Source organism: Vicugna pacos, chromosome 4 (assembly GCF_048564905.1).
Source record: "Vicugna pacos chromosome 4, VicPac4, whole genome shotgun sequence".
NCBI classification, from domain to species: domain Eukaryota; kingdom Metazoa; phylum Chordata; class Mammalia; order Artiodactyla; family Camelidae; genus Vicugna; species Vicugna pacos.
Genome location: NC_132990.1, coordinates 69,125,001 through 69,143,233, shown reverse-complemented (window position 1 = coordinate 69,143,233; position 18,233 = coordinate 69,125,001). Strand labels below are relative to the sequence as shown.

At 34.0% G+C, this 18,233-nt stretch overlaps 1 protein-coding gene across 1 annotated transcript in view; it reads left to right on the top strand.

The window, feature by feature from the left end:
- Positions 1-18,233, top strand: part of RC3H2 (ring finger and CCCH-type domains 2) — a 48,291-nt gene that overhangs the window by 360 nt on the left and 29,698 nt on the right. The window contains exons 2-5 of the mRNA XM_015240359.3: positions 6,549-6,846; positions 8,807-8,924; positions 11,621-11,854; positions 17,154-17,329. Of these exons, the coding sequence (XP_015095845.2) occupies positions 6,616-6,846; positions 8,807-8,924; positions 11,621-11,854; positions 17,154-17,329 (759 nt within the window). The 5' untranslated portion in view covers positions 6,549-6,615. The remainder of the gene's footprint in view (positions 1-6,548; positions 6,847-8,806; positions 8,925-11,620; positions 11,855-17,153; positions 17,330-18,233) is intronic.

The window sequence follows — 18,233 nt, the reverse complement described above, 5'->3', positions numbered from 1 at the left end:
GGGGGCGGGCACGATGCGGCTCGGGCCCCAGCCCGGGTTCCCGGTCCCCGGCGGTCGGGCGGGAGACCGGTCTTAGCCCGCGGCCTGTGCGTTGTCGTCGCCGGTGTCCGGAGGGTTGGGAACCGAGGGCCGCACCTGACACCCGGACCGGGCCCGGAGTCCCGGCCGGAGGAGGCCCCTCGCCCTGGTAGGGCTTTTTCAGTACCAAGCGCCCGGCGCAAATGGCCACCTCCCATCGACACCCGCCGAAGGGACGCTTCTGACCCTAAGGAACCCATCCAAGCGAAGGCCAGGCTTCCCTCTCTCTTTTTCTACACCAGTTTGTAAGAGTGGGGTTGGAAGAGGTCCTCGAAGCCAAGTCCTCTCCTAGCTTTCGGCTTTCTGCACTGGGGCTTCCCAGGATCCTAGTGCAGGGATGGTGGAGGCGGTCTGAGTGGTAAATAGGGACCCTGGCCAAACAATGCCCTGGGAGGGCTTCACCTCCTGGGAGGGAGATGGCCGGACCAGAGTGGTTGCACAGTGGTTGTGACGGAGCAGTGGCATGAAACAGCCAGGGAATTCTGCTATGGTTTTCTTCTTTTCCTCTTTCATTTTTCCTTCTTGGGGAAGCCTCTTAAGGAGAGTCTTCCACCATCTTAGAAGAATGGTAGAAAGCATCTTTGTTTCTCAGTAGCAGCTTTACTTTTCTCTGTTCTTAGCTTTCGGGAAGGGAGATGGGGTAGCTGTCATTTCCATCCTTCGAATCACAGACAGTTTAAGATACCAGTAGATAGAACCTTGACACCAAAATAGTCTCAAGTAATCACTGACATAAAGTAGATCTAATTTCGTGATTTCCAACCTGTTTTTTTTTTTCCAAATGACGACCTAGGTTCCCTTTGAATCCTAGTCTCCCCTTACCTAGGCCTCTTCTTTTTAATTCCTACTCTCCTCCCACCAGCTGTGATTAGAAGGACTTTGTATCCTAAATAAAGTGCCTAAGTAATCTTTTTTCCATTTTTGTATTAGTCCAACTTTTAAGTTCCAATAGGAACTTTTGATTAATCTGAGAAAGCTAATGTTGCTGCACTAAATTGATATAATTTTACCCCAAAGCAAAGAAACAAATGTTTTAATTAGCTTTGTGCAGTCTGTTTATAATTAAATATACACATTTAGTTGTGGCTTCTTGAAATATTAACAAGAATTCATGGATTCTCTCATTATTACCTTCTTTATCTGTCTAAAAAGCTGCACCACTGCTCTAACACAACGTCCCTTTCTTATGTTGTTTACTTCCACATTCAATTTTGAAGTAATCGAGGCCATTACATCCTGTTAAAGACCATTTTTCAATATTGCCATTTTTGTTGATTTAGATATTCCTGTTTTCCACATTTTTAGAGTTTGAAAAATAGCTAGAAGGACAGAATGTTACACATATATTCCAGACATGTTTAGAAAAAGCAAATATGATTCAAATTGGCTCCTATTTCAGGATTTAATTGCGGTCGTGTTCATTAATGGATTCTTTGAATTACTCCTGATCTGTTATTACTGTTGGGTTAACCTGACATGTAAGACTTATGTCCTTTGTTCATATGTGTTCATTAATTCACTTTCTGCTTTTGTAATTTGCTGTGTCTTCTAGTTTGAAAAAGTTAACAGAAATTCTTCTGAGGGAAAGTATTTGTCTTTACACAGAATTTTATATTTGAAAATAGAACTATGTTGTATGCAATATCTAAGAATGCTAAGTAAACTTACAACAAAATTTATTAAATAATTGCTTATTGTTTTAGTTGAACTGAGTTGAAGTTTCATTTTCTATTGATGGAAAAAGGAAGCATGTAGTAGAATAAAGCCAGCTGAAAATTTACAATAATAGTTTGCACCCAGTCTCATAAATGTTAAGTTATATCTTTATGATTATCAGGTTTTTTAGTTTTATGAAAACCTCTGTAAGTGTAGGTTAAACTTTCACCTCAAATTCTTAATAAAAATTAATTTTGATGTTATAATTTTAAGTACTGTAGAGTTGCACTGTCCAATACTAGGCAGTAGCCACATGTGGCAGTTGAGCACTTGAAATATGGCCAGTGTGAATTGAGATGTGCTGTAGGCGTAAAATACACACTAGATTTTGAAGACTTAACCCAAAAAAAAGAATTAAAAACATTTTGTATATTGATTACCTGTTAAAATGATATTTTGGATAAATTGGGTTAAATGAATATATTAAAATTAATTTTACCTGTTTTTCCCTTTTTTATTGTGACTACTAGAAATTTTAAATTACTTGTGGCTCACATTATATTTCTGTTGAACATTGCTGTTCTAGAGCATCTCTATTCTTCCAGGAAATAAATTTATCTGAATAGACCTAGACACATGAAAACCAAAAATTTCCTGACAGAATGTCTTCTTACAGTCAGAATAATCAAAAGCCTAAAGACTTAGATAATATGAAAGAGAAAGTTATCCAGTGCCCATTATTTGATAGGCAGAATGAATAATTTAGTTCTATCTCAAAAAAGTATTTTTAAGTAGTCAGTAAAGAGTCAAAACTTTATTGGTTATATTAATTAAAATAGAAAATTATCCCATTACTGTTCTAATAAAAGACATTGAAGATTAAATCTCATACTTAGTAAAAAACTGAGTTGAACCCCGTAGTGGATTTTAGAAGTAAAACTTAGATCGTATATCTTTCCTAACTTATACTTAAACACATATAATAGCGATCTTTAAAATGTAACTCAGTTCCTTTTTTCCAGTCCTTTTGATATGTTTGAATGCTGAGTTTTAGAGCTTACAGATTGTTTTCATTGGTTTTGTTTGTTAGTTTTATAGGTTAAGGTCTAAATTGTACCTGTGATGCTTTAAATATAAATTTTTAAGCCCAAAAGTAATTATTTTTAGAGTTTCTTAATTGAGAAGTACTGTTACAGTCCATTTCAGTAGCTTACATTTCTCATGTGGGTGTACTAAAATGAAAACAATGAATGTTTTACTTAACAGACCTGAGCCCTAATGTTTACATCTTTATGAATAGAATTGTAAAATACTAATTTTTTTTTATTATACAATAATGAACGAGGCAAACACTTTATTCTGGCATTTTAAAATCAGGTTTCATAGTCCTAAACTGACTGCATAATATCGTGGTGGGCTAATAACAGAAAATGAAAGTACTTAACTGATGTGCAGCTTGCTTTTATTTATTTATTTATTTTTATTGAGGTATAGTCAGTTTACAATGTGTCAATTTCTAGTGTACAGAACAATTTTTCAGTCATACTTGAATATACATATATTCATTTTCATATTCTTTTTCACCATGAGCTACTACAAGATCTTGAATATATGTCCCTGTGCCATACAGTATAAACTTGTTTATTCTTTATATACCTGTTAATATCTACCAATCGCGAACTCCCAGTCTGTCCTTTCCCACCTGCCTCCCTGCAGTTTGCTTTTAATAAAGCAATTTCTAATTTGCATCCTCTAAAAGATGTCTATTACTCTTCCTGTTTTGTGAAATAGTATTCATAGCAGGGAACTTATGGCCTGAAAAATTACTTGAGTAAAAATCTGTTTAAGGTCCCACCTGTAGTTTAGCATTTCTTCCTCCTATGCTTCATCTTGTTATCCTTCTTTAATTTTAGTAACTAATAACTGAAATTAGTTAATAAAAATAATTTAATTGGAATGTTTTTCTTAAGTAGTCCTTTTATAGATCTAGAGCTGTGGGCTTTTTAAGCCATTTTATCTCAGTTTGAGATGTTTTGGGAGTATCTTTAAGATGGATACTTACTTCACTATTAATATAAGTGTTGTTAGAAATTACATAGATTCAAATAAATTATTATGAAATGTATTAGTATAAACCTAGAAGTTTTACACATCAGTATATATTCTTAGCTTGCCATGGTTCCTTTAGATGCTTTTTAAAAATAAATTATAAAGATAGTATGCTATTTATCATTTTTGATAATTACAAAAATATTTTCTAGGTAATCAGTTACTAGGTCCCTTTTTAAAGGAATGAAAAGCCAACTGTCATCACTATGAAACATTTTAGTGTCTTAGGTAAAATTTAATTTTGTCTTTATCGTAATTGAGGAATCTAGAATTTATTGATGGGGTACTGAGGAAAAACATGTTAAAAGGTAAAACCATTTCTTACTTCTTATATAAGGAAAGTTCATAATTTCCCTGTTGGAAACTTAGAATCTGACGCATAGCAGAAAGAGAATTTGGCAGATTTGTTTAAAAGATATTAATTCAATTTCCACTAGAAATTAAATTTCTCTGTATTAATTATATTAAAACATCTGGTGCCCTTAGATTTAGAAGCACATATAACAAAACTATCAAGTGAATTCTGGAAGAAATTGAAACACTTCAAAGCTAATAGGGGAAAATATGAAAGATAGCATTTTTATGTTTAGTTCAAACTTAAATGGCTCTTCTCCCCCCACTGATTCACTTTAATGTAAAGCATTTCAGGATGATCTTGGAAAACTAAATAAGGAAAGAGTATTTGCTACTCGTTTCCTATTACCCAGTGACCCATGATACCCTAACTCACAGAATTAGCATTTTCAAACAGGTGGCCATTATGAAAAAAACAGATGTAGTGTCTTATTTTGATAAATGTTTTATCATTTCAAATTTTAACTAAATTAGGGCTCTTGGTACTAGATTTAAGATAAAATGCATTATCCCTTAAAGGCCTTTTCTTTGTATAATTAGGCAGCTAGGAAACAGAACATTAAAAATATTAAATAGTTTCAGGGAGTGATGTGTTTACCTGCACAGTCCTCATCTCTAAAGTTGGAAGCAAGCAGTTTTTAAGATTGATGGCATTGATAGATGTGGAAATATGAGGGTGAAAGGTGTAAAATAAAGTAAATATAACTTGCAAATTTGGCTAGTTTAAAAATAAGTATATTAAGTACTTTTTATTAGAGCTGTTTGAGGAAAAGTTTGTGTAGGCTGCTTTTTTCATAGCAAGTCCCACAGTTCATTTTTACCAAGGTATTTTTTTAAAACCTTAGTTTTTGAACATGAAAAGCACAATAAAGACTAATGGAGTTCTTTATTTGGGTATGGGATTATTGGAGAATCAGATATATACTTTTCTGTCCTGAATTTGACTACATTTTTAAACATCTAGTTTCTGTGGAACTAATATATTTGGGTTGGTAAATACTCTTATGAAATAAAGTATTGGCTTTTTAATTGCCCTAAATACCTAGATTTCATGTTCACCAGAGAGCCTTTGTCAGACTTATATAAGTTTTGAATTAGAGGATATGAAAATTTTATGAAATGCAGAGTATTCAAGTAAGGTATCTAAAGATTTTAAATTAGAGGTTTGTTACTGAATATTTTATTTTATTAAAAATTATGGGATATTTTAATCTTTGAAATAAGAAAAATCAGTGCCATTTTTTTCCCCTGTGCCTTTTAATCATGCATATATAAAGATAGGAATAGTCAATTAACCCTTGACCAATGCTGGGGTTAATCTGCATATAACTTAGAGTTATCCCTCTACGTCCATGGTTCCTCTGCATCTGTGGATTCAACCTACCACAGATTGTGCAGTATTGTAGTACTTACTGTTAAAAAAATGTTTGAATAAGTGGACCTGGGCAGTTCAAGCCTACGTTATTCAAGGGTCAACTATATTTCACTGTTTTTCTGCTTAGAACTACTAGATGTTTTATTCTTCTATATCTTGCTCATTGGACCTGATAGTTTTTACATACATTTTACATATATATATATATATATATATATATATATATATATATATGTAAATTTAATGACATATATATATATGTTTTGTCAGAAGTATTGTAAGGAACTACTTTCCAGACTTTTTTTTTCCACTTTGGCACTGTATTTTAAGGTTAGCATCGTTCTTTCATTTATGGACAAACAGCTTTATCATTATAGTCTTCTCTCATACTTTTTCAATACCTCAGTTAGCCTCCTAGTCAAGTCCTGACCAGATTTCCTTTTTTTGTGAAGCTGCCAAATTGAAATATTCTTCATTGACTTGGTCATTCAAGTGGCAAGGCTGTTTTTTCACTCTCAACTCATTATGATCTTGTTTGGATCAATTATTTCCAGAGTTCACTAACTCTTAGACCATATCTTAATATGTTTTGGGGTAGTAGATGTCCAAGGGAAACACTTAAAAAAAAAAACCCAAAATGGCAAACCATTTGGTGATTTGTTTTTCTAAAAATGAAATTGTGGAAGCTTAATCTGCTTATTGGATGTGGTCATTAAGAAAAATACGTGAAAACTTTGATGAGCAATTGATATAAATATCTTTAGTTGACAAGAACACTATTAAGATATTTCTGGACAAATTTTTTTCAGAAATCTAATTAGTTCAGCAAGTAAATTTAAAGAAAAAGCTATCCAAAGCACATAAAATTATTCAGAAGTGTTTCAGGTTTTGAAGCTGTGATGGTTGGCTTAAGCAGTTAACTCTTGAAAGGTGAATGATGAGTATGTGGTTAATTCTTACTTTTGTCCATTTCCAGCTTAAAAAACACTACACAGCAAAATAATGATCTGCTAGACTGCTAACCCGAGCATCCAGCTTCCACAATGCCTGTGCAGGCAGCTCAATGGACAGAATTTCTGTCCTGTCCAATCTGCTATAATGAATTTGATGAGAATGTGCACAAACCCATCAGTTTAGGTTGTTCACACACTGTTTGCAAGACCTGCTTGAATAAACTTCACCGAAAAGCTTGTCCTTTTGACCAGACTGCCATCAACACAGACATTGATGTGCTTCCTGTCAACTTCGCACTTCTCCAGTTAGTTGGAGCCCAGGTAAGCTTTCAAGATTTTACTAATTTGGTATGTGTAATAATTATAGAACTTAGTTCATTACAGGGTACAAAGTATGTTTAGTGACATTTGAGACATTAAAAATACTCAGTGTATCTGATTTACATGATTGTATTCTGCAAAAGATTTTCTTTAGCTGATGTCATAAATCCTTATGCAAAACTATAAATTTGATTATAGTTATATATTTCTTTGTATTCAATGCTGTGGTCAAAACTTATGTTTTTAAGTGATTTTGGAGGATAAGAAACATTTTTGTATAAGGATACATAAATATTTAGTCATTAGGTGGAATGAAAAGAAGTATAATCAAAGCTTTGGCCAGAAATCAACCATCTAGAACCCTTAAATGGAGGTTTTTAAATTTTCTTAAAACTTCACTTGACTTTTAGGATAGTATTATGAATGAGAAACAGGGTCTGTATCCACATATATACATCTAAGATGTAATTTCCAGAGGGTCAGTAACAAATTCTGCAGTTTCTTATTGCTCATATGCTGTAAAATTTGTGTTTCTTTTTGGTCATTTTACTCAATCAGAGCAAGACTAAATTTATAATATCTGTTTAATGAGGGCCTACTTTGTGTTCAGTATGATAGTAAGCAGTCAACATCTATTATTACTAATTCTTGTTATAGCTCCTCAGGTAGTTATTATCCCCACTTTACAAGTGAGGAAGATGAAATTTTGTACATCATATACTACATATTAAAGCAAGAAAGTAAGGGTTTTTCTGATTAATCACTTCTTAGACCGTTCAATGAATTAAAATACTCCATTCCTTTAGTATCTTGATATTTGAAGTTTATCTTTTAAAGCATGCTTTTCAGTGTTCATAATCCAGGTAGACGCTCTGAAGTCAAGATGTGTCAGTGATCAGTAGTGTGTCATAATTTAATAGGAAATTTTTGTCTTAATGGTGCATAAAATAATGATGCCCTTGCAAACAATGGCATCTTGGATCCGGTAAAATACCATAGATTATGTATAATAATACTAGCTGCCATTTATTTAGCACCTGCTATAGGTTAGGTATTGTGTTTTGTTATTTATAAATGTTCTCTCAATTGGTCCTAAAATTATCCTGCAGATCTCTATAATGTGACTTCTGTTACCTTTTCAGCCTCATCTCCTGCTACTGTTCTCACTCTTCCTGCTTAAGCCTTACTGGCCTGCTAACCAGTTGTCGCATATACCAGACGTGTTCCTGCCTGAGGGCTTTTGTAGCCACTGTTGCTTTGCCTAGAATGCTCATTCCCTCTCCTCTTTCAAGACTTTATTCAAATGTCATGATTAAATTAAAATTTCATAATGGCATCATGAGATAGGGATTTTCATCTTCATTTTGCAGGTAGAGAAACCATGACTTGGAACAGTTAAATAATTTACTCAAGATCACTTGTAGAAGTTGCAGAGCTGCCCAAGATTATACCCAAATTTCGACCTTTCACTGAGAACAAGGGGAGACAGACCATAAACAATAAATATAATAAGTAAATTATGTAGAAAGAAGGTGCTGAATGCTAAGGGGAAAAAAGTTCTTGCCTTTTTTCCTACTTTTTATTTTGAAATGCTTTTTAAAAAAAATTTTGCCTAAAGTAGTATGTGGAGAACCTGTATAAGTTTCTGCAGCTTCCCCAGATGTTAACATCTTTCAAAGTTACAGCATAGTTATCAATGCCAAGGAATAACACTGATACAGTACAGTTAACTTCCTGCTTTTTTCCCCTTATTAATCCACCCAACCCCTGCTATTAAGTGTGATATCCTTGGTTCTTGGAAAGCAGTTTGGCTAGCTGTTTGGCTTTAATGTTACTTAAACTACTTTGATGTATTGTCTCTGTATTAGAAGTTTATGCTCACCAAAGTAATTATCAAATATATAAATAACAACTGCAGGATCTAGATGAATGTATTTCTTCAGTTTTTCTTTGTTTTTAGGTACCAGATCATCAGTCAATAAAGTTAAGTAATCTAGGTGAGAACAAACACTATGAGGTTGCAAAGAAATGTGTTGAGGATTTGGCACTCTACTTAAAACCACTAAGTGGAGGTAAAGGTAAGTTCATAGAAAGTATTTTTATGGGTGAATAGGACTTGGTAATACACTAATATTGGAAGACTTGATGTTGATGCCCTATTAAATAATTTTGAGTCTTGGAAAAAATGAATTTGCTTGTAGAGATCATGGAAGTCTTTTTGATTGAGACATTATACTATTTTCTTAAAATAGTATTATTCATTTAAGAATTCATCAGACATACTACATATTGAGATTTATACAATATTTATATTCACTAATTAAACTAATACTGCTGTAGAAGAATATTAGTTTTAATAAATCCTACTAAGACAATTTCATGTGTTCATTCAATCATTCTTTAAATTTTATTGAGCACTTACAACAGGTAGTCTTCATGGAGCCCACAGTATATTGAGGAGATAGGCATATAAGCTCAATGAATTATTTTTAAGCTCAATGAATTATTTTAAGTGCTGTGACAGAAATGGAATTCTCTTCTGTTGCATTGCATACTCAGTAACTATCATGTCATACATGCAATAAAAAGTTGCTGAGTGAACGAGTCAGTCAGGTGTTTATTTTGTACCTGCTCTGTGCTTTGCGCTGTTGGTTATTTTGGACGTAGTGACTTCCTTGAGAAACTTATCCTGTGTACCTTATTCATTTCATTCATTCACTCATTCACTGAACAGATATTTAAAGAATATATATTAAGTACCAGGAACTATTTTGGTAGTGGGAATACATTAGTAAAAATGTCTGTTCTTATGGCCCTATGTTATAGAAAAAGGAGAAAGTATAATAAACAGTACGTATAATAAAATTCTGTAATATGTTATAAACGATAATCTCTGTGGAAAGAAAACAATATGGTTAGATGGATGAGAAATGTCAGAGTGAGGGGAGAAGGGTGGGTTGCAATTTTAGATAAGGTAATTAGTGTAGGCCTTGTTAAGGTGGTAGCTTTTGAACTTGAGATGAAAGAGATGAGGTAGTTAGCCATGTAGGTTCCTGGAAAAAGACTGTTCCAGGCAGAAGAAATAAAGACCCTAAGGCATGCCTAATGTCTTCAAAGAACAACAACAGGAGAGTGTGCCTGGAGCAGAGTGAGTGAGGGGGAGAGCAATATGAGATAGATGAAAAGAAACGATAAGGCCAGATCATGTACAGACATACAGGTCATCTTAAAGCCTTGAGTTTTTACCCTGAGTGAAACTGGGGAGTTACTCTAGGGTTTTGAGCAGAGGAGTGACATGATCTGACTAATGGTAAAAGGGTCACCGTAGCTGCTCTGTTGAGAACTCAATATAAAGGGCAAGGGTAAAAGTAGAGTATTGGTTAATAGGCTGATGAGAGAAAGTTAGTAGGTGTGGAAAGTAGACAGTCTGGGTATATTTTGAAGATAGAGTCAAGAGAATTTCCTAAATGGTTGGATGTGGAGTGTGAGGAAAAGAGCAGACTCAAAGGTGTCTCCTGGGTTTTTAGGCCTGAGCACCGGGAAAGATAAGTTATCACCAACTTAGACAAGGAGTGCTTCAGGTAGATCAGGCTTAGGTAGGAAGATCAGGAGTTCGGTTTTGGCCATGCTGAGTTTGAGATGTCAAATCTCTATTTGGTTGCTGTTGGGTAACCAGTGGGTGTATGTTAAGGAATGAAATGTAGAAGCTGTAATTTTGGGAATCATTGACATAAAGATGGTATTTAAAGCAGTTAGACTGGATGAGATCACCTAAGTAGTGAGTATAGATAGAGAAGAAAACAAAAATGGGGTCCTAGGCTCTTTTAACATGAAGAAGTCAGAAAGAAAATAATGAAATCAGCGAAGAAGACTGGGAAAAAAGATGAAGGGAGGAAGAAAATTAAGAGAATGGAGTGTTCTGAAAGCCACGTAAAGAAAGTTTTTAAAGGAATTGGGAGTGATCTATGTTGAGAGCTGTTGAAGGGTCAAATAAAATAAGGACTGAGAATTGACCACTGATTTATCAAAGTAGAGGTAATTGTTGTCATGACAAGAGCAGTTTTGGTTAAGTGATAGTGGCAGAAACTTGATTCGAGTAGGTTTTAAAGAATGGGAAGCAAGGAATTAATTGGAGATAATTAATATAGACAACTCTGGTGGATTTGCTATGAAAGGGAGGAAAGAAATGGGGCAGAGCAGGTAGAGGGAAAGGAGTGAATAAAAAGATTTATTTTTAAGATATCTGAAATAACAGCATGCTTATTATTACTGTACGTTGATGTAAATGATCAAGTAGAAAGGGAAAAATTGATGCTGTGACAGAGAGGAAAGAATTGCTGGAACAATATCTTTGAGTCAGAAAAAGGCAATAGGATCTGAGATGTTGCCATTAAGCCATGTTCTAAATGCCTTATATACAATAAAAAAAATTAGAGCTGTTATTAATCATTACTTTTAGGTTACACTTTTCATGTATTTAACTATAAATTTATCTTCAATAGTTTTAGTGAAGATGGAGAAGAGACTAAACCCAAACCACTCTCCTTTGAGGGACACATATAATGCAGAGAACAGGATAACCTAAATAAAAGTTGAAGTAAAATTAGACTCCAATACTCATTGTTAAAAAATGAAACCACTTAATAGGGGGCTCATTAGGAATTGCGGCTTACTGGTTAAATACTAGTTTTTCTCATTGAATAGATAATGAAAATTGACTTGTCTTTTTCAATTGAAAAAAACTTTAGTTTCCTTTGTTTCCTTTTTCCTAAAGGTGTAGCTAGTTTGAACCAGAGTGCACTGAGCCGTCCAATGCAAAGGAAACTGGTGACACTTGTAAATTGTCAACTGGTGGAGGAAGAAGGTCGTGTAAGAGCCATACGAGCAGCCCGTTCACTTGGAGAAAGAACTGTAACGGAACTAATATTACAGCACCAGAACCCTCAGCAATTGTCTGCCAATCTGTGGGCTGCTGTCAGGGCCCGAGGATGCCAGTTTCTAGGGCCAGGTAAAATAGATCCCTATCTTGCCTTTCTTCTTGGCTATCAGGGCTGTATGATGCCAGTTTCTAGAGTTAGGTGAGAATCCCCATAGTCAACCCATCTTTATTTGTATATAAAGTCTTGACATAAGTAAAGATAAACTAGTTTTTGTTAATCATCATTTATATGATAAAAAGTGCTACAATGTTTTAGAATAAATGTCTTATTTAATCCCCAATAGCCTTTAAGAAAAGTGACACAGATTTAGTTTTACAAATTAGAAAGCTGAATTAGAGGTCTAATATTACACAGGTAGTAAGTAAAGGAAAAGTAAACTTTCTTTTTATGAAAAAAAATTCAAAGTTCATGATTGTCTTTAAAATTGGGATACAGAGAAATTATTACAGAAGATAAGAATCATTGGGGGATGATTCCTTTCTAGTTACTGTGACCTACGTTTTGTTTTAAAAAATCTTTACGTACACCAAGATTATGAAGTACTTTCCAGTGTTAGCTTCTTTCTTTCTTTTTTTTTTTTAATCGAAGTACTGTCTGTTACAATGTGTCAGTTTCTGGTGTACAGCCCAATATCCCAGTCATGCATATACATAACATATATTCGTTTTCATATTCATTTTCATTTTCTTAACTTCTTAAAGCTTTATTGTTTTACTTTTTTGATTGAGAACTATAGGCCAGGTAAAATTTGCTTTTGTGAAGGAAATAATTTTTAATAAGTGGCATTGAAACCACTGGTTAGACATGTGGAAAAAGATAAAATTGGATGTATCTTTTATAGTCCTTAGCTTCATAAATTCCAAATAGGTCAGGTATGCTTATGATTAAAAAATAAATTATAAGAGTAATAAAAACATATATAAGAGTGAATTCTTTTATAACCTAAGAGTAGGAAACGCTGTTTTCTTTGACTCCAAATCCAGAAGCAGTAACAGAAAAGACTGATTTTTGACTATGTAATTGTTTTTAATTGCATTATAATAAAACATAAGCAAAGTAAAAAAAAAAATGACAATTGGGAAAATACTTGGGTTATATCACAGAGGGCTAGTATGACGAATATATAAGGTATTTGTAAAAACTCAAAAGAAAATTACCAACTACTCAATTGAAAAATTGACCAAAGGTACAAACAGACAATTCAAGGGAAAAAGTAATGTAAATAGGCCTCAATCATATAAAAAAATATTTCTCATTGAGAAATACGCATGAAAGTTATACTGAAATACCATTTCTCAGCTTTCAGACTGACAGAATTGAAAAGTCTTGACAATATATTCTGTTGTCAAGGCTGTGGGAAAACAGGTATTTTCACCCAATAATAGTGGGAATGCTAAGTGTGGTATAAACTTTAAAGAGAGGGATTTGTCATTGTGTAAAAAATCACCTGTGCATTTACCCGTTGGCCCAACAGCCCCCTTTCTAGGAATCTGTCCCCAAAATACAGCAAAAAATATAGACTGTATTAAGTTATAAAGCTCTGTAACAGCAGACATCTGGAAGCTACCTGAATGTGAGTAGGAGATTGGTTTAATAAGCTGGTATATTCTTCCAGTGACATACCATGCAACTGTTGAAAGAAATGAGGAAGATGTATATATTTTGCTAGGGTGTGATACCTAGATACATTAAGTTAAAAAATAAAAGCAAAGTGCAGAGTAGTATACTTACTATAGCACCTTTTATCTAAGAATGGGAGCGATGTGCAACCATTTTCTACTTATTTGTTTCTATTTTCCAAAAGAAACAATGGTAGGAAAAACTTTAAAAATATAAACTTCTATAGAGTATAGAGGAGCCAAGAGAAAGCAGACAGAAACAGAAGGTAGACCTCACTGAGTGTACCTTGATTTGTACTTTATACCTATGTAAATGTTTTATGTAATTATAAAACAGTTTTTAGTAAACATAAATTTTAAAAAATAAAATGAATAAAGAAAAAATAACGTAAAAATAAAAAGCTAAAACATACATTAGCTTGTACGTTACATTCATCAGGAATGAATTATTTCAGACTTTAGAATGCAGTGTTTTGATTTTTATATTCTTTTGTAATATATAATAAATCCTAAGCTGTATCTACTAGTCATATTGTTCATAATTCTATTGGTATTGTTATTTTGAAACTATTATACAGATTCATAGTAGGATAAAGCAAGTAATTATGTTAATGCCATCAGGAACTAAGATTTTCAGTGTTAAAAAAAAGATACAAGTCAGAATTTATGTAAAAATCCTATAGTCTTACATTTGAATTGGCAGTATAAGTACAGACTCACTTATTTTTCTTTTTCTAGAAAATGTCTGTTTCCTAGCTCTGCCTACTGAAAAGGCTTAGAAGCAATGAATAGCTGTAGCACCCAGATTATGGCCTTTAATAAATACCATTTCCTACTGAAAAGAATCAGGGCTCTTTGGATAAATGCCTTATTCCAGTTGTAGGGTTTGGAAAGTACAAGAGAAATCAAAAAAAGCTATCAAAGATCATCAGAATCTTGTCAAAAAGACATGAAGTGAATTTAAAAAGGCTCCCCACTGGACAAAAGTGGGGTAGTTTGAACCTTAAAATGAATGATGACTATAATGAATTGAAACACATAAAGTATATAAAAATCTATGATCTTGTAATGATAGGGCAAAAAAAGTTAATTGGTTATCTTTGGCAGTTGCTCGGGTACCAACACATTATGCTAAAAATTGGAAGAGGAGTAGAGAAAAATCAAGCATGTTTTTTCAGCCTTTCCTTTACAAATCGTTTTTGAGGACAATTTCTCAGGGTTTTGGGGGTAGGTTTCTCTTTTAGCAGAATTCCAGCTGATAAATTTAGAAAAACATGTTGAAAGTTAGAAAAAGGACAAATTTGCAACCTCAAATGAATTAATAGATCTAGGCAAGAATTATTATTGGCTGTTAAAACCAGTAGATGAAAGGTTGCTGGGAAATTTTATAGTATGCGGAAAAGGTCTGAACCCACTGATCAGGTTTAACATTACTAACTGTGAATTAGCTAGGCCTTGCGTACCTCCTGATGCGATACATAGAATAAGAAGTATGCTTGCTCGCCATCCACAAGAAAGACCCCCAAACTAAAAGCTAACTCTGAATCTAATCAGATCTCTAGTGCACATGAGATAAGGAGGGTAAAGCAACACTACAGACACAAAATTAGCCAAGTCAAGAATGTGGGAAATTGTTTAGAAAAATGATTGTTTCTGCAACAAGTTCTGTATTCTCTTTTAAATGGGAAGATGGGAGGGTGGTGGGGAACTGGTACAGTTTTTTTTTTTTTTTAAGACTAAAGACATTCAAATCAAACCAAAAGCAGTGTATGGACTTTATTTGGATACTTAAAGAAACCAAATGAAGAAGAATTTTTGAAACAGTGGAAGAAAATTCAGCATGGACTGGATATTAGATGATATTTAAGGAAATACATTACTTTTTAAGATGTGATATGTTAATTTTTCTTGAAAGTTCCTATGTGTTAGGTACATAATGAATTATTTAAGGGTGAAGTGCTGTGTTCTCTTGGATTTACTTCAGTCTGCTTCAGCCAAAACAAACTAGAAAAGTGGGTAAAGGGTAGATGAAATCTTACTGGCAAACTGCTGTGTTATGGGTGCATGTTGTCTTTACTTTTGTGTATGTTAAAAATTTCCCCATAATACAAAGTTAAATGGAAAAAAAATTTTTAAATCAACATTTATATATAATTTAAGAATGCTGTCTATGGTTATTTCCTCATGTTTATTTACCTTACCTAAGAAGCACTAGACTAGTATCAAATATCCTTCATTTTACGATTCAACAGTGAAAAAACAAGCAATACAATTTAAAAATGGGCCATGGTCTTGAATAAACATTTCTCCATACAAGATACATAGATGGCTAAAAAGTGCATGAAAAGATGCTCAGCATGATTAGTCATTTAAGGATATGCAAATCAGAATCACAGTGAGATACCATTTCATACCCACTAGGTTGGTCATAATTTAAAAAAAGGAAAATAAAAAGTGTTGGCAAGGATGTTAGAGAACTTGGGAATGTAAAAAATAATGCAGCCTCTGCGGAAAAACAATATGGCAGTTCCCCAGAAAGTTAAACATAGAATTACCATATGATCCAGTAGTAGTTCCACTGCTAGGTATTTACCTGGAGGAACTGAAAACAGATATTCAAACTAGTATTTGTACACAGATGTTTATAGCAGCATTGTTGACAATTGTTGAAAGGTGGAAACAATCTGAATGTTCATCAACTGATGAATGGATGAACAAAATATGGTATATTTATAAAAAAAATATTATTCAGCCATAAGAAGGGTTGAAATACCAATACAGTGTGGATGAACTTTGAAAATACTATGTTGAGTGAAAGAAGCCAGACAGAAGGTCACATATTGATTCTGTTTGTATAAAGCGTCCACAAAGGTAAATCCATACAACCAGACATGAGGCTAGTGATTGGCAGAGGCAGGGGGTCAAGGACTATACAACAGCACATTCATCAAATTCAGGAAACTTAACTTTGGTAAAGTGCTCCAATGTACAGTTCATACTCCAATTTTGTCAGTTTTTCCAAAAATGTCTTTTATGGCATTTATTTTCTTCCAGTTTATAATCCAGTCTAAGATCATGTGGTGTATTTTTTTGGTCATGTCTCTTTTTAGTCGTCTTTAATCTGGGACCATTCCTCAGCCTTTCTTTGTCTGACATTGGTATCCATGAAGAATAAGGCAGATATTTTACAGAGTGTGCCTTATTTTGAGTTTTTCTGATGTTCCCTCATGGTTAGTTTCAGATTGTATTTTATACCCCTCGCTGGAAAGCGACATAAATTGATACCTTCTTTAAGTATCACATCTAGAGGCTAATATCACTTTTAAATTACATATAAAATTATTCTGATAGGCAAAGCAACAATCTCATGCATAAAAAAATTACCATTAATCATGAGGCTACTGTGTGTCCTGTATATGTTACTGAAGAGTACCTCTGTTTTATGAATAAGGGCTTTTTTTTTGGCTATAACATCATCATCATCTGATTCATTATTAGATACCTACAGAAGATACAATTTTAAGTTCTGTTGGCTTGTGCTCCAGTTGGTTGTTTAGTAGGAAACATGTTTTCTTTTGCTTGTTTACTTTTTAAGTAAACTGTATTTGTACATGTGTAATGTCATCTTTTTGTGCTAAGTAAATACAGGCTGTGGATAATAAACCACCATAAACTAATACCTGAAGAAGTCTTTGACAGACATGATCTGCAGGGTTCCTCATTTATCATGAACTCATGTTCCTTCTAGCTATGCAAGAAGAGGCCTTGAAACTGGTGTTGCTGGCATTAGAAGATGGTTCTGCTCTCTCAAGGAAAGTTCTGGTACTTTTTGTTGTGCAAAGACTAGAACCAAGATTTCCTCAGGCATCAAAAACGAGTATTGGCCATGTTGTGCAACTACTGTATCGAGCTTCTTGTTTTAAGGTAAGTAGCAAGCAACCATCTAAGCATTACATGCTGGTGTGTGAGACGGAGGCTTCCTAGAGTGGGTGTTACCTGGTCTAGAGCACCCAGAAATACAGAATGTTTCCAAGAGCTGAAACTTTTTCCTTCTACATTTACTGCATCTTTGATACCACAGGTGTGTGCTACTACTATGTGTGGGAGTAAGAATACATGTGAATGTATCAGTAACACAGAGCATAAGGAAATAGTTTGGTAAATTTGATTCTTGGGATATAAAAATGAACTAAAAAAGCCTAATTCATTTATATTTATCATCTTAAAAGGGAGTCAGGAACAGTACTGAAAACTACATAGAAGTAGGTTAATGTTTTAACCTCATTATTTTTATCTCTTACTCCGTAGTGATTGGATTAAAACCTTTAATCTGAAGATGACCCATATGTTGTCTTAGATACAATAAAAGAGTGAAAAGTTGAGGAGATTGCCCTACTCTGCATTTAGGTGGTGGGTGGTGGGTTTTTTTTTTTTGTTTGTTTGTTTTTTTTTACATTTTTATTGATTCATAATCATTTGGTGGTGGTTTTATTTTGTTTTGTTTTGTTTTGTTTTTTGGTGGAACACAGGGTAGGGCTGAACCCTATTATTTGGAAATGTAGCTTCATTGTTTAATAGGCTTATTGGTGGTGAAGGTACAGGTACTGGGAGAAGTGGAAAGTAGGCTGAATCCTTTGAAGTTTCTGCATGTTATGGGAGTATAGGTGGCTGGCAGTCTTGAGAAGAGCCCAAGGACTTGGAAATAGGAAGGCCCGTTGGTATCTGTGAACGTAAAACTTCTAAACTTGAAACCGAAGCATATTTAAGCTGTTTTGTTGATTTTAGACCAAGAGTGAAAACAGTACAGGCAGAAGAAGATTCTTCTGGT